Here is a 22,635-nt window from a genome sequence, read left to right as displayed (position 1 = left end):
AGGCGGGCGCCGGGGCAGGGGCCCGGGGTGGGGCGGGGCAGCCGTACCTTCAGCGTCTCGCCTCTCCTGCCGGGCTCCTCGGGGCCTGCCCGGAAGGCCGGCAGCTCCTTGCTGGACGCCCTGACCGCCTCGCCCACTGCTTCCGGCTCCAGAGATCTGAGGCTGCTCAGCTTCGTGCCTACCTGGGGAGCACACGGGTTCCCCCGCGGTCAGCACGGCCAGGCCCGCCTGCCCGTCGCCACTGTCTGGTGGGGAAGGAGAAGCCGAGGGCTCGGCAGGCTCAGAACTCAGGAGGGAGCTCCCGGCTTCGTGGCTTCACCAGCACCTCGGTCCCCACCAGACGGCACAGATGGAGCAGACACGGCCGCAGCCCAGGGCGGCCGCGGAGGGGAGGAGGGGAGGAGCGGGCCAAGGAGGCCCAGGAGCTGGGCGGTCTCAACCGCCCCCAGCCAGCTGGGCCACGACCCCCTAGGCCGCTCGGGCTCTGCTTTCCCACTGCAGACGGCGAAGGACACGGACATCGCCATCCGCGGCCAGGCCACCACGGAGCAGGGAGAGACCACGCCAGAGCCCGGGAGCCTGGCCACGAGGCCACGGGGCTGGTTCTCTGCACTGCGCGGGGACCCGAGGCCCACCTGCTCCCGCGGGGTCTGCTCCAGCAGAGGGCACCCCCTCGGGGGGTCCTCGTGCGCCTGTGTCTCCCCGGCTTCGCTGTTGAGGCGGGGGGGGGGGGTTGTGCGGCACAGTGGAGATGGGAGCAGCACCCACCTGGAGGCTGTCGTCCCAGTAGGAGGAGGGGTGCACAGGGTCCGCCTGCACGGCCAGCAGGTGCAGGGCCCTCCCGGCCAGGCCGAAGAGCTGGGAGCGAATGTCCACGCAGCCCACGCACAGGGGCAGGGTGCTCTCCAGGTGCGCCAGCGCCGTGTGTGCCAGTGTCCGCTTCAGCAGGGCCCATTGCTGCCGGGAGACACGCATCATGCCCCCGTGCCCACCCCCTGCCAACACTGCCCGGGGCAGGTGCCTGTGTGGGAGAGGTCGCAGGCTTGCTGACCCAGCTTCCCCTGGGGCTGCCCAGCTTGGGAGGTCATCCTGGGGCTACCTCTGCCCACCTGTGTCCACCCCTGTCTACCCAGTCCACCCCTGTCCGTCTCTGTCCACACCTGTCCACCCAGTCCGCCAATGTCCACCCAGTCCGCCTCTATCCACCTCTGTGTGCCTGTCCACCCAGTCCACCCCTCTCCACCTCTGTCCACCCGTCACCTCCGTCCACCCATGTCCACCTCTGTCCACCCCATCCACGTCAACTAACTCATGTTTCAGGAAAACCCAACAAGCTGCAAAATGGAATGGTGTATTTCCTTATTGTATTTTTAACCAAATGTAATTCACATTTATCAGGCTCTTTAGCATGATGGGGTAGGGTCGCCGCAGGGTCCCGCCCCCCCCCAGCCATGCTGCCCCCTCCCGGCGTTACCAGGTCGAGGGCGGTGTAGTCCCTGCCGCACTGCAGGTAGCCTGCCAGGAGCTCGTGCAGGGAGCCCTGCTCCCGCCGCTGCTCCAGGGCCTTCTCCCAGGTGAGCTGCAGCAAGTCCAGCGACACGTCCACCAGGCACAGCTTGAGGCGGGCCAGCCTCCTCATCAGGGGCGTGTTGACGCTCTGCAGCTGAGCGCACCGAGGCAGGCCACGTGAGCCCACACACAGTTGACACACACGTGGTGCCTTCCGTGCCCCTCCCTTCCACTCCCGAACCCCCAGGACCCCTCCCTGCTCCTGGGCAACCACTTAGTGTCTGGCCTGTGACTTCACACTTTCTGCAGTTTTCTCTCAATGGGATCACATCCCACGTAGGGATTCTGCCTGCCCAGCTCCACGCAGCCTCGTTACCCTGTGACCCGTGCCTAGGCCCTCTGGAGGGGGCCCCGTGTGTCCCCACTCAGGCACTGCTCCCTCTTGGGGGTGGCTGAGGTCCGGCAGCAGCGAGCACCCAGTGTGGGCCCCGGAGACGGACACCCCGTCCTCCAGGACGGCCTCTGCTATGGTGGAGTGGGGGGCCCATGTCCCCCAACCCTATTGACACTCCCTGGGGCCAGAGCCCTGTGCTTGCTGCTCCTATGCCGCCTCTGCAGCCCCTAACCCTAACCCTAACCCCAACTCCTAACCCCTAACCCTAACACCTAACCCTGACCCTAACCCTAACCCCAACTCTAACCCCTAACCCTAACCCTAACCCTAACCCTAACCCCTAACCCTAACCCCTAACCCTAACACCTAACCCTGACCCTAACTCTAACCCATAACCCCTAACCCTAACCCTAACCCTAACCCAACTCCTAAAACCCTAACCCTAACACCTAACCCTGACCCTAACCCTAACCCCAACTCTAACCCCTAACCCTAACCCTAACCCTAACCCCTAACCCTAACCCCTAACCCTAACACCTAACCCTGACCCTAACTCTAACCCATAACCCCTAACCCTAACCCTAACCCCATAACCCTAACCCTAACCCAACACTAACCCTAACCCTGACCCTAACCTTAACCCTAACCCAACACTAACACTAACCCTAACCCTGACCCTAACCTTAACCCTAACCCAACACTAACACTAACCCTAACCCCCTAACCCTAACCCAACACTAACCCTAACCCTAACCCTGACACTAACCTTAACTAAACCCAACACTAACCCTAACCCTAACCCTGACCCTAACCTTAACCCTAACCCAACACTAACACTAACCCTAACCCTGACCCTAACCTTAACCCTAACCCAACACTAACACTAACCCTAACCTAACACTAACCCTAACCCTAACCCTGACACTAACCTTAACCCTAACCCAACACTAGCACTAACCCTAACCACCTAACCCTAACCCAACACTAACCCTAACCCTAACAATGACCCTGACCCTGACCCTAACCCCAAATCCCTAACCCCTAACCCTTAACTCTAACCCTAACCCCTAACCCCAACCCTGACCCTGACCTTAACCCCTAAACCTGACCATAACCCTAACCCTAACCCTGACCCTAACTGTAACCCTAACCCCTAACCCCTAACCCTGACCATAACCCAACCCTAACCCCTAACCCTAACCCTGACCCTGACCCTGACCCTAACTGTAACCCTAACCCAACCCTAACCCTCTAACCCTAACCCTACCCAACCATAACCCTAACCCTGACCCTGACCCTGACCCTAACCCCAAATCCCTAACCCCTAACCCCAACACTAACCCTAACCCCTAACCCTGACCCTAACCCTAACCCTGACCATGACCCTGACCCTAACCCCTAAACCTGACCCTAACACTGACCCTAAGTGTAACCCTAACCCCTAACCCTGACCCTAACCCAACCCTAACCCCTAACCCTAACCCTGACCCTGACCCTAGCCCTAACCCTAATACTAACCCTAACCCAAACCCCTAACCCTAACCCTGACCCTGACCCTAACCCTAATACTAACCCTAACCCAAACCCCTAACCCTAATCCCTAACCCTGACCCTAACCCTGACCTGACCCTAACACCAAACCCCAAACCCTAACCCCAAACCCTAACCCCTAACCCTAAACCCCTAACCCTAACCCGAACCCTGACCCTAACCCTAACCCCTTAACCCTAACCCCTAACCCTGACTCTAACCCTAACCCAACACTAACCCTGACCCTGACCCTAACCCAAACCCCCTAACCCCTAACCCCTAACCGTAACCCTAACCCTGACCCAAACTCTAACCCCAAACCCCTAACCTTAACCCTAACCCTGACCTTAACCCTAACCCTGACTCTAACCCTAACCCCTAACCCTGACCCTAACCCTGACACTAACCCAACGCTAACCCCTAACCCTGACCCCGACCCTAACCCCAAACCCCTAACCCTAACCCTAACCCCCTAAACCTAAAACCTAACCATGACTCTAACCCTAACCATAACCCAACACTAACCCTAACCCTGACTCTAGCCTTAACCCCTAACCCTGACCATGACCCTGACCCTAACCCCTAACACTGACCCTAACCCTAACCCCTAACCCTGTCCATGACCCTGACCCTAACCCCTAAAACCTGACCCTAACCCAACCCTAACCCCTAACCCTAACCTTAACCCTGACCCTAACCCAACCCTAACCCCCTAACCCTAACCCTAAAACTAACCCAACCATAACCCTAACCCTGACACTGACCCTGACCCTAACCCTAAACCCCTAACCCTAACTCTAACCCTGACCCTGACCCTAACCGTGACCCTGACCTGACCCTAACCCCAAACCCCAAGCCCTAACCCCTAACCCTAATCCCCTAACCTTAACCCTGACCCTAACCCTAACCCCTTAACCCTAACCCCTAACCCTGACTCTAACCCTAACCCTAACCCTAACTCCTAACCCTGACCCTAACCCAACGCTAACCCTGATCCTGACCCTGACCCTAACCCTGACCCTGACTCTAACCCTAACCGAAACCCTAACCCTCTAACCCCTAACAAGAACCCTAACCCTAACCCTGACCCTGACCCTAAACCCAAACCACTAACCTTAACCCTAACCCTGACCCTGACCCTAACCATAACCCCTAACCCTGACCCTAACCCTGACACTAACCCAACCCTAACCACCTAACCCTGAACCTGACTCTAACCCCAAACCCCTAACCCTAACCCTGACCCTAACCCTGACCCTAACCCTAACCCCCTAACCTTACCCCCTAACCCTGACTCTAACCCTAACCCTAACCCAACACTAACCCTAACCCTGAACCTAACCCTGACCCTGACCCTAACCCCTAACCCTGACTCTAACCCTAACCCTAACCAAACACTAACCCTAACCCTGACCCAGACCCTGACACTAACCCCCAAGCCTAACCCCTAACCCGGACTCTAACCCTAACCCTAACCCAACACTAACCCTAACCCTGACCCCGACCCTGACCCTAACCCCTGACCCTAACCCCTAACCCTAACCCTAACCCCCTAACCCTAACCCCTAATCCTGACTCTAACCCTAACCCAACACTAACCCTAACCCTGACCCTGACCCCGACCCTGACCCTTGACCCTAACCCCCTAACCCTAACTCTAACCCTGACCCTAACCCCTAACCCTAACCCTAACCCCTAACCCTGACCCTAACCCAACCTTAACCCTAACCCTAACCCTAACCCCTAACCCTGACCCTAACCCAACCCTAACCCTAACCCTAACCCTAACCCCTAACCCTGACCCTAACCCAACCCTAACCCTAACCCAACCCTAACCCTAACCCTATCCCTAACCCTAACCACTTCCAGGAAGTGGGTGTGCCTGTTTTCCTTGGGAGCTCTCCAAGTTTCTGGCCATGACGCCTTCGTCTGACGCTGGCGTGGCCGTCCCTCCCTTACTCTGGCAGAAGCCCAGGTTCTCAGCTCTCATCCGTGTGTGGCGCTTCTGTTGCTCAGGCTGAGAGCAAACATTTTCCCATCCGCCCCACTATAGCATCGCGGAGCCCTGGGGTCCTGGGTCCCTGTTAGGCCGCTTTCACACAGGACCCTGGTGTGAACCGAGCCTGCGGCTGGCCTGGTGTCTGCGCGCTCCACCCACGACCGGCGGGGTGCCGAGGCTCCACTGCGCTGTCACCAGCTGTCCCACAGGCAGCCCTTCTGCTCGGTGCCCTCTGTTCCCCGAGCCCGCCTGCGTCCATGCGCACAGCTGACAAGCTCTGCCTTCTGACTGAGGGTGCAGACCCTGTGGGGGGCTCGAGAGCACTGTCTACTGTGGTGGCCTTTGTCCTTGACCTTTTCTCACCGCCTCTCCTGCCCCCAGCACCCGGGTGCTGTGGTTTCTGTGGCTGCCCCGGGGGCTGGGTGTTCTGGCCCCCGGCCCACGTGCATGGGGCCATGACGGTGGCTCGCGTTTGCTCTGCCCACTGAAGGCAGCTCCTCAGTGTTTGCGAAAACATCATTTCACCCGCATTTTTTAAACAAATGCAGTCCCGCTGGTACGGGATTCGGACAGGGTTCTGCCGGGTTTCCTCCACTGCGTGCTGGCAGCAGGCTCCGAGCCCCTCTCCATCGTGGCCTCGGCGATCCGGCCGCTGGGGACCCAGCCGGGGTTTATTCCCGTTCCAGGGGCTGGTGCTCACGTTCTCAGAGCGGCACAATTCCCATTGCAGCTCCTCCCCGTCGGGGACTCCGCCTACACCAGTGGCTTCTTAACTCACGGGTCCCCGCCCCACGGAGCCACGGCTGGGCCCTCTGTCGGGACCCACAGTCTGGCCCGGTCTCCTTGCTGTGGCTTCGACATCTTAGCCAGCTTCCTGAACCTACGGGGAGAGCCCAGGGAGGTGCTCCCTGCCCCGTGTCCAGTGGTGCCGTCTGGGCTGGCGTCCGGGAGTCATTTACTGCGAGGGGGTCACACGTGTGCACTGTGAGGGGGACATGTGTGTGCACTGTGAGGGGACACATGTGTGTGCACTGTGAGGGGGACACGTGTGTGCACTGTGAGGGCGTGTGTGTGCACAGGGTGTGGGCCCCACACTTACGTCCTGATTGGACAGCAGGCCCTGGGCACTGTGGAACGTGGCTTCCTCCTCGGCCACTGCTGTTTGCAGCAGCTCGTATGCGGCCAGGTGCTGCACGGTCACCTGCTGCTCCTCCTGCTCCAGCTGCGCACACAGCCTGCAGGGGACGGGGCGGCAGAGCTGGAGCCCCACACCTGGGGACAGGGCAGCAGAGCTGGAGCCCCACACCCGGGGACAGGGCCACAGAGCCGGCCAGAGCCCCATGCCTGGGGACAGGGCCACAGAGCTGGAGCCCCACGCCTGGGGACAGGGCCACAGAGCTGGAGCCCCACGCCTGGGGACAGGGCCACAGAGCTGGAGCCCCACACCCGGGGACAGGGCAGCAGAGCTGGAGCCCCACACCCGGGGACAGGGCAGCAGAGCTGGAGCCCCACGCCTGGGGACAGGGCCGCAGAGCTGGAGCCCCACACCCGGGGACAGGGCCGCAGAGCTGGAGCCCCACACCCGGGGACAGGGCGGCAGAGCCGGCCAGAGCCCCACACCCGGGGACAGGGCAGCAGAGCTGGAGCCCCACACCCGGGGACAGGGCAGCAGAGCTGGAGCCCCACGCCTGGGGACAGGGCCACAGAGCTGGAGCCCCACACCCAGGGACAGGGCCACAGAGCTGGAGCCCCGCACCCAGGGACAGGGCCACAGAGCTGGAGCCCCGCACCCAGGGACAGGGCCACAGAGCCGGCCAGAGCCCCACACCCGGGGACAGGGCCACAGAGCTGGAGCCCCACACCCGGGGACGGGGCCACAGAGCTGGAACCCCACACCCGGGGACAGGGCCACAGAGCTGGAGCCCCACACCCGGGGACGGGGCCACAGAGCTGGAGCCCCACACCCGGGGACAGGGCCGCAGAGCCAGCGGGAGCCCCGCGCCCCCAGGGCCAACAAGGCCACATGCAGAGCTCCGTCACTACTCACGCCTGTGGTCTCAGTGTGCTTAGGGCAAAGGTGACACCATGATGGGGACAGCACCAACCTTGTGCGCGCGGCCCTGCATGCCCACTGTGCCAGCTCCACCCTGGTCTCTGCAGTGCCCACCTGCACCTCTGTGGTGACTGACAGGCCAGGTGTGGCCTGGTGGGGCTGCCCAAGGCCTTCATGGGAGATGCCTGTCCCACTGAGGCACTGAGTGTGTGCAGATGTGTGTGCACCCGGGTGTGTGTGCACCCAGGCGTGTGGGTGCCCAGGCGTGTGTGTGCACCCAGGGGGTGGGTGCCCAGGTGTGTGTGAGCAGGTGTATATGTGCCCAGGCGTGTGGGTGCCCAGGCAGGCATGTGTGTGCCCAGGTGTGTGTGCCCAGGCATGTGGGTGCCCAGGTGTGTGTGCCCAGGCGTGTGGGTGCAGGCATATGGGTGCCTAGGCGTGTGGGTGCCCAGGCCGGGTCGGTGTGGCTGGCACAAAGCATGGTGCTTGCTGAGGCCTCGACAGTGCAGGACGGGTGGGCAGTGTGGCCCAGGGGTCAGAGCAGCCCCACCCCCGCCCACAGGGAGGGGCAGGGTTCACGGCAGTGTGAACCTGTGTGTGCATGGGTGTGGCTGACGCCTGTGGCTGGGGGCTCTGTGTGCAGGGCGGCGAGGGACGTGCAGGGGTCCACAGGGCTGAGCAGCACAACAGTGAGGCTCAGAGGAGCGGGGGCTGAAGGATCTCCTGGGCCTGGGCTCCAGGGGCCACCGTGGGCAAGCCAGGCGGGAGGGGGCTGGGAACCGCGGCGTGTGCGGCCTCGGAGGAAGCAGGGCGCCCGGCCACGCCGTGCGGGGCTGCGGGCCTCACCTCTTCACGCGTGCCCGCTCCAGCTGCACGTCGACCGCGCTCTCCCGGAAGCCGCAGCTGAGGAACCGCTCCTGTGCACGCAGCAGGCGGCCGTCCAGCTCTCGCAGCAGGGACACGTGCGGGGGCCCCTGCTCTGCCGACTCCTGGGCGTCCTGGACCTGAAGGCCCACAGCCCTGCCGGGCAGCCGATGCTCAGGGCCCGGGCCAGACGCCCTGGGCACGGCGACGCTCCCCGGGGCGCGCAGGGACGCTGGCAAACGCCACTGGGTCTCTGAGGAAGCCCTCCTGCGCTACACGCATGCAAGGTGCTCGCGGAGATCCACAGCCGCTGCCTGAACCACAGGCGGGAAACAAGGCCCACGGGAGGGGGGGTCGGGGGCCACAGGAGCCGTGGGTAGGCCGGCCTCGGGCCCTGTCCGCAGCATTGCACACAGAAGCCAAGGAGACACAAATCGCTGTGGCCGCGGTCACAAGCTGGGGATCCCAAAAGGCTGATGTGATGCAGCCTGCACACCCCGATCCGTGGACCACAGGGGCGCCCCAACTGGAGTCTCACGGGAGAACACTGGTGCGACCTCACACGTTCTAGGCTCTTTTAAGTGAAGCACACAGACCCGTGGGAGGAAGCCGGACCTTCAAGACTCACGAGGGTGGTATGCAGCCTGATCCCATGGCTCTGAGCCACACTGCACGGGCGTGTGGCCCATCACGTGGCTCCGAGATGCACAGGATGGGTGCGTGGCCCATCACGGGGCTCTGAGGCACACAGGACAGGTGTGTGCCCCACCATGTGGCTCTAAGACAGGACATGTGGGTGGCCCATCACGTGGCTCTGAGATGCACAGACATGAGTGGCCGCATCTCTCCGCCCTCTCTCAAGTCACAGTCATGGCCTCGGCTTGCAGCTCTGAGCTCCGCAGGGTGGAAATGTGGCATCAAAACTGAGCAGCGGCCAAGGTGAGGCGCCACGCTCCCAGAGGTAACAAGGTACCTGGCTTCCAGGTCTGTGGCGATGAACTCCAGGAGAGGCCTCCGGTTGGGCCTTTCTCTCTTGAGAACGTTGATGGTGTCCGCGAGCTTCTGAAACAGGTGGCAGACCTGACGGTGCCAGCGCTGACGTCACTGTGGTGCTCGGCGGCCCGAGGATGGCGCCCAGCCCCGCCCCACACGGCGCCCGCCGAGCCAGACCTTCCTCCCGCCATCCTCCGAGGCCAGGATGCTGTCCGCCAGGGCCAGGGTGGAACGGTACCAGAACTGCTCGTCCCCGCCCAGGCGCTGGGCCCTCTCGATCAGCCTCCTGGCCTGGCCGTGATTCTTCTCCTTGTTGGCCAGCTGCGCCAGGAGGAGCAGGCATCTGGCTTCTGCACCAGGGTCCCCAAGCTCCTGAAAGAGACCCTCGGACATAGGAGCGGGTCTGCAGGAGGGCAGGGCAGCGGCACGCGCAAACGACGCGGTAGGAGAGGCAGAGCCGAGGGCCAGTGGCGCTCTCCAGCCGCTGGGGATGAAGCCGGCAGCTGCCGCAGAGCGGGACCGTGTGGGTGCTGGGGGCCCCAACAACCGCCCTGGGATGCAGCTGTGGGCTGCAGGCCCCACGCCCTCCGCAGCTTATGTTCCACTCCGGGCCCCTCCTGCCCCCTCCCCATCCTGCTGCCCGGAGTCTGAAGGCCTCGCCTGTGTTCTGGAGACCCCTCTGCCACGATGTGGGTGACCCCACTTCACTTTCGCTCCCAGGACAGGCATGTGAGGGGACAGGGTTTGCCCCGGGAAGCCCCGTGGTGCCCATACGGGCAGCACAAACATCAGCTCCCTGAGCCTCGGTGGGGCTCTGGCCGGGCCCTGCCCTGTCCCCCATCTCTGCAGGGGCCCCTGTGTGGGGGCAAGGGGCTTTGGGCCAAGTCCACGCCCTGCACATTCCTGGGCACCCACAAAGGCTCAGACAGAGCTGGAGGCCGGGAGGCCCAGGTGCTCGCCTGGCGGAGGCGCAGGACGCCACGGGGCCCGCGCTGGCGGGGAGAGGGGTGAGCAGGTGCTTTGTGGAGGCCGAGGTGGCCAGGCTGAAGCTCCGGGGCTGGGGGCTGCCCTTCCAGGGTTGGGGGCAGGCGCAGCGGGGTTTAGGACACCATGTGCTGTGTCAGGCTTTATCAGCCAGGGAATGTGTCTCACCGGGTCCCGCACATGTGCCGGGAAGGGAGGAGACGCCGGCCGCGGGGAGAGGCACAGCCAGGCCGTGGAGTCCTGGGCATCACGGCAGGAAGCAGCCAGCCCCGCCCCCCACCTGTCAGGAGCAGTGTGCAGGGCCTTGGGTCCAGGGCAGCCTGGCCAGCAGCTGGGGGTGGTCTGCAGCGGCGGGAGGGGCAGGGTGAGCCAGGCTCCAGTGGGAGAGGAGAGGACAGGGCACCAGGGTCCAGCCTGGACCCCACGAGGGGCACAGCCACCTGCGGAGTGGATTGCGAGAGGCCACGCCCGAGGCGGCGTCTGCAGGTGAGGAACCCCTGGTCCCCCAGCGTGAGTGGAGACCTGGGAGAGGTGTGGACATGGGGTAGGTGGGCCGGGAGAAGGGCTGGGAGGACCTTAGATCAGGGAGCCCCAGAGCCTTCGGGGCACTGGGGATGGGCGGTCGCAGCTGGGTCAGTGAGGCCAAGGGGGGAGCAGAGAGGGAGAGGGGTGGCCTTAGGCTGGGGGGCCCAAGGCCCGACATACCTCCCTGTCTCAGGCCCTGCCTGTCTCAGGCCCTGCCGGGAATCAATGGCATCTGAACAAGGCCTGAGGCTTGGGCCCCAAGGGCATGGGGTGTGCGTGGGGGCCGGGGCAGGTCCCCTGAGAGCCTCGGGCCACCCTGGGCTGGCCTGGCTCACTTCCCAGCTGCAGCACTCACAGCTGCCTGCTCCCCCGCCTCATCCCACGCCAACCTCAGACCAGCTGAGGCCCAGGAGCTCCCGGCCCCTCCACGTCCCCTGCTCTCAGCAGACGCCGGCGATGCCGGCCACTGCCTGCCCAACGGACTAGTGAAGTTCAGGCTCCATCTCAGGCAGCGAGCACGGATGTGCAGGTGTCAGGACAGGCGTGTGCAGCGTCGGGCAGTGAGCACGGGTGTGCAGGTGTCAGCACAGGCGTGTGCAGCGTCGGGCAGTGAGCACGGGTGTGCAGGTGTCAGGACAGGCGTGTGCAGCATCGGGCAGCGAGCACGGGTGTGCAGGTGTCAGCACAGGCGTGTGCAGCGTCGGGCAGTGAGCACGGGTGTGCAGGTGTCAGGACAGGCGTGTGCAGCGTCGGGCAGCGAGCACGGGTGTGCAGGTGTCAGGACAGGCGTGTGCAGCGTCGGGCAGCGAGCACGGGTGTGCAGGTGTCAGGCAGGGGGCACAGGTGTGTGAATGCCAGAGTGGAGAGAGCCTGTTCTAGGAGGCAGTGAGGTGCTGTGGGCAGCTGAAGGGGAAACAGGGCGGAGGCACCGCAGTCCTCGCCTTCAAGGTGCACACCTGTGCCCCCGCTGACACTGCACACCTGTCCTGACAGTGCACACCTCTGCCCCCGCTGACACTGCACACCTGTCCTGACACTGCACACCTGTGTCCCCGCTGACACTGCACACCTGTCCTGACACTGCACACCTGTCCTGACACTGCACACCTGTCCCCCACTGACACTGCACACCTGTCCTGACACTGCACACCTGTCCTGACACTGCACACCTGTGCCCCTGCTGACACTGCACACCTGTGCTCACTGAGACTGCACACGTCTGTCCTGTGCCCACTGCCTCACGTGGAGCTGAACTCACAAGTCTTCCTGGTGTCACTGCACTTTTATTCCATTCCTGGTCCCTTTCTCTGGAATTTGCCCCCAACAAGCGAGAGGCTGCTCCCGTGGCTCTGCCTTTGCTGTCTACAGAGCCTGCAGGGAGGCGGCGACGCGGTCAGGGCTTCCAGCCCTGGGTGGGGCGAGCACAGAGGGGCTTTCCTGGTCCTGGATTGGGGGGGCGACAGCCCGGGCCCCCCGGGGGAGGTGCAAGCTTGGGCGGCAGACCCAGCTCCGACCCCTGGGTTGACGGCACGAGCCAGCCTCATGGCACCCAGCAGGCCCAGCTGCACCTCGCACACCCCAAGGCCTCGGTCAAGAGCAGGCCTTCCGGGGAGACTGGAGAGCCTCGCCTTTGAGAAGGGAGAGGAGACCACATCAGTCCCATGGGCCAGGGCACCCGGTACAGAATTCGCCTTCTGGAACCAACCGTGCTCATTCCCACACGCAAGAAGTGGGCGGGGCCCAAAAACCCAAAGGGAGAAAGAGGTGGTTGGAGCAGGCCCCCAGGGTTTGGGGTGCAGACTCCCAGGGGTTCGGGGTGCAGATGCCCAGGGGTTAGGGGTGCAGATGCCCAGGGGTTAGGGGAGCAGACTCCCAGGGGTTAGGGGGAGCAGGCCCCCAGGGGTTAGGGGAGCAGACTCCCAGGGGTTAGGGGGAGCAGGCCCCCAGGGGTTAGGGGAGCAGACTCCCAGGGGTTAGGGGGAGCAGGCCCCCAGGGGTTAGGGGAGCAGACTCCCAGGGGTTAGGGGGAGCAGGCCCCCAGGGGTTAGGGGAGCAGACTCCCAGGGGTTAGGGGGAGCAGGCCCCCAGGGGTTAGGGGAGCAGACTCCCAGGGGTTAGGGGAGCAGGCCCCCAGGGATTAGGGGAGCAGATTCCCAGGGGTTAGGGGAGCAGGCCCCCAGGGGTTAGGGGAGCAGAGTCTCAAGAAGCCACTGGGGAAGCGTGTCCCTGGGACCGGATCCAGACAGAGTGGGCAGTGCTTTTTTGAACAGGAAGACACAGAGCTTCGGAGGCACAGACCAGGGCTCTCACCTGCAAGGCCTGGTGCGCCTCGGCCAGCAGCAGCCGCGCCGGCTGGTACAGCCCCATCTCCAGCAGAACCTCTGCTTTAAGCACCCACAGCTGCGGGAAAGACGTCCCGTCGAGGCCTCTCCCGGACTCTGCGCTCACCTTCAAAATCTGCAAGACACGGTGCTCCCGAGAGCCCCCGGCCCGAGCTCTGGCCCACTCCGCCCCTGCTGGAGGCCGGAGTAGCAGAGAGGCGGCTGCCTGTGCGTGGGATACTGCTGCCAAGGGCTTCTCACTGCACCGGGGGTACGTGGCGCCCCCCACGGCACACACCTCCTTGTCCTCCCACGCCCCGGGCCGGTCACCAGCTCCTGGGCACCCATGTGACCCGCCCCCTCCCCTTCGGTAGAGGCAGCTGCCTGGCCAGTGTTGGACAGGTCACTGAGCCCTGGCTGAGCCCCAGCCGTCCTGGATCGGGGAGGGGCCCAGGTGTCTTCAGAGGCCACATCCCACAGGTGCCGCCCTCTGGTGCCCGCACCCCTGCATGACGGGCGTGGTGGCAGGGGGAGGGTTACTTCCCTCCTGGGCACACCGGGTGGGGGAGCCACGTGGTCTGGAGTCGTGGGACGGCGCCTGGGGATGCCACCCGGCCCCTGCCCTGCTCCAGGCCTCTGATCCTCTCAGGGGCTGCCCAGGCCCCTGGCCCACCTGATCCACGGTGGGTTTCTCACAGAGCCAGGCACACGTGTCCACACAGCAGGTGCCTCCCAGTCACTCCATGAAGGGAAGTGGCCCCGGGGAGTCGGGCGCCACGCAGTCAGCGCTTACCTTGTCCTGGGCCACGAGCACCTGGGTCTCGGCCGGGGCCGGGGCCGGGGCCGGGGCCGGGGCCGTCTGCTCCGGCAGGGTCGGCTCACCCTCCTCCAGCACGGGTTCCTTGTTCTTCTCCTTTCGCAAGGCAATCTCCTTCCGGCAGCTAACGTGAGGGAAACAGAGCGAGCGTCACGGGAAGGCGTCAGACGGCGCGCACAGCCCAGGAGGCCGCTGCCGACTGCATCCTGGCCCCAGAAAGGCCACGCCCCCAGCCCAGCCCCACCGCAGCTGGCACGCCCCCCGCACTCCCAAGGCCTCGCAACTGCATGCCACACCTGCCCTCAGCCCCTCCCGTTGACCCGTGACAGTCTGAACCCCTGCTGACCCCCCGGGCCCACTGTCCAGGCCTCCGTGCACCTGCCTCGAGTCGAGCCCCTGCCCCTTGCTCACTGCTGCCCCGCTCATCTTGGCCCCCCACCCCGTCCCTCACAGCCCAGCCGGGGGGCTGGGGCACTCGCAGCTCAGAGCAGGGAGGGGGCAGCAGCCGCAGCCACGGCCGCCCCCGCTCCACGCTGAGACTCATTCACACGACACCCCCACGCCATCCGCACCGGGAAAGCTCGGGCACAGCTCTGGTGGTCTGGGAAAGTCGGTGCTGGTTCCTCAAACTGCACACACGCTGTCAGGAACAGACCTGCGCTAGCACAGACTGCCGGGGGAGCGCCCCCACAACAGCTCAAACTCCAATCACGTCCAGGCCGCCACGGGGGCGGGGGACGGCTCACAGGGGGCCTCCAACGTGGCGGGGGTGGGGCCCTCCGGGAGCAGTGCTGACACCTCCTGGGGGGCCCACATCCCACCCGAGTGCTGGCTCTGCTGCCGTCCAGCTCCCTGCTGCTGCGCACCCTGGGAGGCGGCCACCACCACGTGGGAGACCTGGGTCGGGTGCCCAGCACCCAGCCTCCAGCCTCAGCCTGGTCCAAACCCCCAACCCCAGCCCCCAGCATCAGCCTGGCCCAGCACCCAGCCTCCAGCCTCAGCCTGGCCCAAAACCCCAACCCCAGCCCCCAGCATCAGCCTGGCCCAGCACCCAGCCTCCAGCCCCCAGCCTCAGCCTGGCCCAAACCCCCAACCCCAGCCCCCAACCTCAGCCTGGCCCAGCCCTGTCGTCATCTGGGGAGCGAACCAGTGGATGGGAGAGCCCACTCTATCCGCTTCTCTGAACTTCCGAACAAATGAAAATAAATTCATAAAAATTTAATAGAAACCATCACGAGGCCAGTGCTGACCTTTATTTCCGTCTTTAGCTGGAATTTTTAAAAGTTCCACACGGAAATGCGTCACTTACTTAGGAGGACGGCACGCTGCGGACAGTCATGGCACACACACCACAGCGCCACACAGAGAGGGCCCCTCCCCCGGCCCGCGCTGGACCCCTCCCAGCACTGGACCACGGGACCCCCCCCACTGCCCAACTGTGGTGACCAAGGAGCAGTCTGGGACTCTGGGCGGACCCAGCGGTCGGGGCGGGGCTCACTGTCCAGGGCCCCAGCAGCCCCCTCCGTGGGCCCCTGCACGCACCTGGCCTGCTCAGAGTCACCGATGTAGGCCTGGCCCACCGCCTCCTCGTGGTAGGCGGCTGCGTCCCTCAGCCTCAGGTCGGCACAGACGAGAGCCAGGCTGCGGGGAGGCAGACGGGACAGAGTCGGAAGGGGCCCTGCGTAAATACAGTCACTACAGACGAAATGGAGACCACTGACAGCTTCAGGACTTCGAAGCTTTCAGGATCGCTAGGAAAAGTGAGAGATGGCTGTCAGATCCCAGGGAGAGTTCACCACTTCGCTCACAGAATTTCCACCGCACTACTCGTGACCTCGCGGTGGCCTTCAGGGGCCAGGGCCAGGGCAGTGGGCGGGGCCCTGCCCACACCAGCGCGCTCCCCACCCCGCCCTGCGGCTGCCCGGGAGCGAGTCGGGGTTGTGACGCCCACACTCCTGAATACTGTCTTGTGTATCAGGTAGAATTTCTCAGATACAAACTTCGCTTCTCTACTCGCTCATTTTGATTTGCTTGGCTACCCGGCTCAGGAGCTTGACTGTTGGTGCGAGCAGCCCCCGGCAGAGCCGCAGCCGCCCGGGCGCCGGGGTACTGACCGCAGGTGGTACAGGTCGGCGAGGCTCCTGCTGTCCACCACGGCGTCGGCGATGAGCACGCCCAGCTGCAGCACGGGGATGGTGAGCTCGTGCAGGCGCATCCCCCGCAGGGCCTCGGCCAGGCGGTCCAGGTAATACAGGCTGTAGGTCTGCACGGACACGGCACACGCTGCGGTTGCCCACGCCCACCCTGTGTCGCCTGGCGCGTGGCAGGCGTGCAGCAGGGGTCTGGAGAGTGAGTGGGCGATGCCCTCTGGCCCTGTCTCTCACAACCCCTCCCACAGCTGCTTCAACCCCTGACACGCAGGGGGCGGGGCTAAAGCACCCTCTTCGTGGGAAACCGGGGAAGCTGGTGAGCTGCTCAAACTCTGCTTCTAAGAGTGAGGGAGTGAGCAGCGTGGGAGAAATCCCTGGGGCGCGCGTGGAAGACAAAACTCCTGCTGCGAGCCTGGCGCGCTGAGGGCAGCTCAGAGGGTCACCCGGCTGGCTGCCCCCACCGTGCCCAGCACGGCAGCCGGAGTTGGAGCCCTGGCTCACTCCTGGACCAGTCCCAGGGTGACCGAGGGGACGGCAGGCAGGCTTGGTGGCCTGGAAAGCCTTGGTTCTTTAGAACATAAAATTTATGACATCTGACAAAGCTGAGTGGGAAAGGGGGGAAATGCAGAGAGAGATGGGGGGGAGAGGGAGACAGAGAGAGACGGAGGGAGAGAGAGGAAGAGAGAGAGGGAGAGAGAGGGAGGGAGAGAGAGAGAGAGAGAGAGAGAGAGGGAGGGGGGAGAGAGAGGGGGGGAAGAGAGGCGGAGGGGGAGAGAGGGGGGAGAGAGAGAGGAAGAGACAGAAGGAGAGAGAGGAAGAGAGAGAGGGAGAGAGGGAGAGGGGGAGAGAGAGGGGGAGAGGGGAGAGATGGGGGAGGAAGAGAGGGAGATGGAGAGAGAGAGACGGAGGGAGAGAGAGGAAGAGAGAGGGAGGGGGAGAGAGAGAGAGGGAGAGGGGAGAGAGATGGAGGAAGAGAGGCAGACAGAGAGAGACAGAGGGAGAGAGAGGAAGAGAGAGGGAGGGGGAAAGAGAGAGGGAGAAGGGAGAGATGGGGGAGAGGAGAGATAGAGGAAGAGATGGGGAGAGAGGGGGGAGGGAGACAGAGAGAGGGAGAGGGAGAGAGAGGGAGAGAGAGAGGGAGACAGAGAGAGAGAGATGGAGGGAGGGAGAGAGGAAGAAGGAGAGGAAGAGGGAGAGAGGGAGAGAGGGAGAGGGAGGGAAGGAGAGAGAGAGGGAGAGAGAGGGAGAGAAAGAGAGGAAGAGAGAGAGGTGAAAGGAGAGAGAGGGAGAGGGAGACAGGGAGAGAGAGACGGAGGTAGGGAGAGAGGGAGAAGGAGCAAAAGAGGGAGAGAGAGGGAGAGAAGGAGAGAGGGAGAGAAAGGGAGACAGGGAGAGAGAGGGAGGGAGAGAAAGGGAGACAGGGAGAGAGAGGGAGAGGGGAGAGAGAGGGAGGGAGAGAGACACAGGAGTCTGCAGCGCCTACAGACGTGCACAGGTACTACGAGGATGCTAAGCCTTCCACAGCACGTCTGGAAATCCACGCGAGTGAGAGCTGTCACAGGAGGAAAGGCAGAATCAGAGGAGTCAGGACGTACGGCCACAACCCCGAGTCCTCCCACACAGAAGCCGGGCAGGGAGACAGCACAGCTCATCTGTCCGACTCCATCCAGGAAGAGCCAGCGAGCCCGGCGTCCTGGCAGGACACAGGCAGGGAGCAAGAGCAAGCCCAGCCTCCCCTACCCCACACGCCCCAAACCACAGGGCAGCCAGCGGCCAGCGCAGGGCAGACAGCAGGAAGAGGCCTCGCCCCCACGTCCGCAGTCACCGCCCGCCGAGCCCTCAGCACAGAGGGGAGTGGCACTCCCGGTCAGTGACCGTCTCTAGATGCGTAGAGCCCCGCGCCCCCAGGGACAGGGGGCCGGTGACCCTCGGCGAGCCGGGCTTTGCCCCCTGCATCACATCGGGGCAGGGGGTCCTGCAGTGCGGAGCCGGCGGGCGAGGCTCCAGGGGAGCGTCCACAGTGCTGACCACAGAGGAGGACACGGGCGCTCTGACTACACTGAAGTGAATCCTGGTTGGAAGAGCAGGACGGGCGGTGGCACGCGTCCCCTCCAGGATGGGGACATCACAGGAGAGGCTGTCCAGGGGCTTGGGGCACAGGGAGATGCCAGCCCCCTGCAATCAAGCGTCCAGTTAAGCCGCAGGGAGATGCCAGCACTCCCCACCAAGGCAAGGGGGAAAGGTGTGTGGGCCGAGCTGACCACTCAAGGCCACAGGCACCGCAGGCGAGGGGCCGGATGCCCCGCAGTGCAGGCACACAGGCTCCGAGCCCTGTACGTGCCAGAACTCAAGACGCCTTATCTGTGATGTCCACCCAGGGGCGTGGACAGAAAGACTGGTCCCTTCGGGCAATGGGACCTCTACAGCGAGCAAAGTGACCAAGGCCCCAGGGCGTGCCGCCCAGCGTGTGGGAGCAATGGCCAGATCCAGGCCCGGGTGCCTGCCTGCAGGAGGGCAAGGAAGGTCCCCATGGGCGCGGGCACGCTGGACACAGGGGACTGGGCAGGAGTTAAGGCTGCCTCTGTGCCCGGGCGTGGGCATGCCAGACGCAGGAGACCGGGCAGGAGCCGGGGCTGCCGCTGTGCCTGGGCGCAGCAGGTGGCCAGCTGCTCCCGTTACCACCTCGCCAGCCACCCCGTGTGCCTCCTCCCTCGGGCTGGGCTCATAGCAGGAAGTCTGGAGAGGGCCCGGGTCAAGGGGAGAGGGGCTGTGCAGCTGCGACGCAGGCCCGGGACGTCTGCCAACTCACCGGCTTCTGGACGGTTGAGGAGTTGACGGTGAAGTCGCTCTTGTCCTGTCTGAACATGGACAGCAGCTCCTCGGGACACGAGTAGGAGGCCCACTCCTCGATGCTCGTGGGTAACTCTTCGAGCTGTTTGCCGGGGACAGGGGTTTGGGGCTGAACAGCAAGAATGCACGATTTACTTCCAGCGCCAGCTCCGGCGGCACAGCACTGAAGGGCTCGGCCTCCGGGACACAGGGCTCACCCCACCGCCTCCAGACCCTGACGGCCACGACACCACAGCCACGTCGGACTGCATCTCCCAGTGGTGCCCTCGTTCAGCACGAGGCTGCGTGGGGAGGCCCCAGGCTGAGGATCCCATGAGCCGAGCCCTGCGGCCAGCACAGCCTGGCATGAGCCCGTGCCACCCCCGGGGCCTGGCGTGAGCACCCAGCTCTGACGAGGTGGGCGTCCCAGGGCGGACGTGTCTCTGCTCCAGGGCCCAGCCTGTGACCCAGGACTGTGCCGTGTGCTAGAGCGCGCGTGGAGTGGTGCTCGGCAGGACCCGACAGAGCGCCGGGCAGGGCGCTGGCACCTGCTTCCCGCTCCTGCCCCTCTCTTCCTCCTCCACCCGGCTCCTCTCCCGGTCCTTCCTGGGCAGCAGCAGATGTGAACTGGTGGCGGCCAGCACCCGGCTTTCCGACACGAGTTTCCCTGCAGTTGACAAAGACACCTGGGGAAGAAGAATCCGAATTTGCCGCAGTGGAATGGCACCCACTCCTCACGCCCTGGGCTGAAGGCATTTCTCAGCGTCCAACGCTCAGCAGTGGCCAAGGCCAGAGGTCCCATAGGTGAGCAGTGTCTCCTGTCTGGGTGACCAGCGTCTCTGTCTGTGGGTGACCAGCGTCTCTGTCTGTGGGTGAGCAGTGTCCGTGTCTGTGGGTGACCAGCGTCTCTGTCTGTGGGTGTCCACTGTCCCCTGTGGGTGAGCAGTGTCCGTGTCTGTGGGTGAGCAGTGTCCCTGTCTGCGTGTGTCCCCCAGCGTCCCTGTCTGCGTGATGCTCGGCCTGCAGGCCTGCACTTCACCCCACGGCACACGCGGAAGACAGGGTGGCTGCTGTGTCTGTCCTGACCCCCACTGCTGAGGGCAAACCTGTCCTCGGAGAACAGGTCCTGAGGGACGGTGCCCTGCAGGGGACACAACCCCCAGGACGCGACCGGCACTGCCCACCTAGGCCCTACAGGGGACGGAGGAGCGAGCTGGGCACGAGGTAGGAGACAGAGAAGGTTCTGGAAGCCTGTGAGACGGGCAGTTTGCCATCAGGAAGACTTGTACTGCGGCTGCCGGGCCATGCAGCGTGGGGGCCACGCAGGGCAGTCTGGGGGTCGGGGAAGGGGAGGGCTGACCTGGGGGTGGCAAGGCTCTGAGCTCTGAGGGCTCCCAGGACCCCGGGTGCCAGGGCACTGGGGGGCAGTGGCCAAGGGGTTTCCTTGTCTGGTTTTTTATTTTAAATTATCCATTTGATTATTTGACACAGACAGCAAGCTGCACTCCCAAACACGTGCGCAGCCTGGGGGCCAAAGTCAGGACCCAGGAGCCCCCCCAGGTCTCCCCCCCAGGTCTCCCACGTGGGCTTCCGGAACACAGGTGCTCAGCTGTCCCCTGTGGCCTCAGCGGGGAGTGGATCCAGGACATGCAGCTGGCACACAGGGGTCCCCCAGGCACCACGGTGGGTCGGGGGTCCTGACTGGCATCCTAACCCCCGGGTGGGGTTCTGAATGCTGACGGAACTGAGCAGACAGGAAGAGGTGGGAGTCAGAAGACAAAGCTCTCCTGCTTCATTTCAAAGATCTCTGGAAAATCTGATTTTAAAGAAATCCTTGTGGGGGTGGACATCACTGGGGACGCCTGCCCCCCACATCCGAGGGCCTGGGTTCAAGTCCTGGCTCGGCTCCCGATTCCAGCTTCCCACTAAAGTGCACCCAAGACGGGGCCCTGCCGCGCATGTGGGAGACCTGGGCGGAGCTCCTGGCTCCTGGCTCCGCCTCAGTCCCAGCGAATGGGGCACGTCTGTCCTGCTACCTTTCAAGTGAGTAAATATCAACACGAGCCGCGGGGGCAGCCCTGGGCGGCTGAGGCGGAGGCGGCGTGGAGCCCCCGTCAGCGGCTCCTCGGGCCTCACCTGCCAGATTTGCCTGAGGAAGGTGTAGGCCAGGAGGCAGGCGTCCTTGTGGTCGCTGGAGCCGGGGGCCACCATCAGGGCCAGCAGGACGTGGGTGCGGGCCAGCGTCTCCAGCTGCCTCACGTTCCGCAGCTTCTCAAGGGAGGCCGTCTCCACGTCCTCGGTTGCTGGACCTCCTGGGACCTCCTGGACAGGCAAGGACGCCCCTGCGAACGGGCCGTGTGCACATCAGGCCGTGTGCCTGGGGGCTCCAGGTGCTGGGAGGTGGGTGAGCGGCTGCCCCCTGCACGGCGCTGAGCCCTGGGGACAGGTTCTGCCGCAGGCAAGGAGATGCCAGGCACCTCCAATGCCAGACGGGGGACTGCACCTGGGACCCCGGGCCCGGGCAGCGCGGAAGGAGGCAGCGCCTTTGCTCACCCGCCGGCTCCGGCTCAGGCTCCGGCTCCCGCTTGGCGGTGGGGGCGTCTCTGGGCTTCATGGCCAGCAGGATGCTGATGGCCCAGCGCAGGTGGAGGACGGCGTCCTCGAGAGGGAACTGCCTGCTGTACAGCCACTGGCTGAACTGCACGATGTAGTCCACCTTCTGCCACTCCGACTCGGGCTTCTTCAGGGTCGGCACAGGGAGGCGGGCATGCACTGAGCTGGGGGAGCCGCTCCCAGCCCACAGTGGTTCACGCGCTCAGCCCCGCTCCACACTTCCCTCCAGACTCGGTCATCCAGGCCCCTTGAGACTCTGGGCTATGGACAAGGCAGTGCCCCAGGAGAACACGACCTGCACTGTCCACGCCCACTGCTCCCCCTGCACTGTCCACAGCCACTGCTCCCCCCTGCACCGTCCACGCCCACTGCTCCCCCCTGCACTGTCCACAGCCACTGCTCCCCCCTGCACCGTCCATGTCCACTGCTCCCCCTGCACCGTCCATGTCCACTGCTCCCCCTGCACCGTCCACGCTCACTGCTCCCCCTGCACCGTTCATGCCCACTCCCCCCTGCACCGTTCATGCCCACTCCCCCCTGCACTGTCCACGCCCACTCCCCCCTGCACCGTCCACGCTCACTGCTCCCCCCTGCACCGTCCATGTCCACTGCTCCCCCTGCACCGTCCACGCCCACTGCTCCCCCAGCACCGTCCACGCCCACTGCTCCCCCAGCACCGTCCACGCCCACTGCTCCCCCAGCACCGTCCACGCCCACTGCTCCCCCAGCACTGTCCACGCCCACTGCTCCCCCCTGCACCTTCCACACCCACTGCTCCCCCTGCACCGTCCACACCCACTGCTCCCCCCTGCACTGTCCACGCCCACTGCTCCCCCCTGCACCGTCCACACCCACTGCTCCCCCCTGCACTGTCCACGCCCACTGCTCCCCCTGCACCGTCCACGCCCACTGCTCCCCCTGCACCGTCCACACCCACTCCCCCCTGCACTGTCCACGCCCACTCCCCCATGCACCGTCCATGTCCACTGCTTCCCCCAGCACCGTCCACACCCACTGCTCCCCCCTGCACCGTCCACACCCACTCCCCCCTGCA

The 22,635-nt window shown here is 64.5% G+C and overlaps 1 protein-coding gene across 6 annotated transcripts in view; it reads right to left on the bottom strand.

Annotated features, from left to right (window-relative positions):
- CFAP46 (cilia and flagella associated protein 46) overlaps window positions 1-22,635 on the bottom strand; it is a 75,890-nt gene that overhangs the window by 10,792 nt on the left and 42,463 nt on the right. For all 6 annotated transcript variants that reach the window (XM_070058262.2, XM_070058266.2, XM_070058263.2 and 3 more), the window contains 15 exons: window positions 21,522-21,708; window positions 21,105-21,310; window positions 19,517-19,654; window positions 18,949-19,098; window positions 16,104-16,252; window positions 15,532-15,630; window positions 13,966-14,113; window positions 13,162-13,308; window positions 9,520-9,714; window positions 9,323-9,429; window positions 8,332-8,505; window positions 6,532-6,667; window positions 1,475-1,663; window positions 769-957; window positions 48-182 (listed from right to left, as the gene is read on the bottom strand). In XM_070058262.2, coding sequence (XP_069914363.1) covers window positions 48-182; window positions 769-957; window positions 1,475-1,663; window positions 6,532-6,667; window positions 8,332-8,505; window positions 9,323-9,429; window positions 9,520-9,714; window positions 13,162-13,308; window positions 13,966-14,113; window positions 15,532-15,630; window positions 16,104-16,252; window positions 18,949-19,098; window positions 19,517-19,654; window positions 21,105-21,310; window positions 21,522-21,708 — 2,349 coding nt within the window. The remainder of the gene's footprint in view (window positions 1-47; window positions 183-768; window positions 958-1,474; window positions 1,664-6,531; window positions 6,668-8,331; window positions 8,506-9,322; window positions 9,430-9,519; window positions 9,715-13,161; window positions 13,309-13,965; window positions 14,114-15,531; window positions 15,631-16,103; window positions 16,253-18,948; window positions 19,099-19,516; window positions 19,655-21,104; window positions 21,311-21,521; window positions 21,709-22,635) is intronic.

The sequence above is a fragment of the Oryctolagus cuniculus genome, chromosome 15 (assembly GCF_051225735.1).
Source record: "Oryctolagus cuniculus isolate XC-2025 breed Fujian yellow rabbit chromosome 15, ASM5122573v1, whole genome shotgun sequence".
NCBI lineage: Eukaryota > Metazoa > Chordata > Mammalia > Lagomorpha > Leporidae > Oryctolagus > Oryctolagus cuniculus.
The sequence above is the reverse complement of the archived record's forward strand: the minus strand, read 5'-3'. Positions and strand labels throughout refer to the sequence as shown.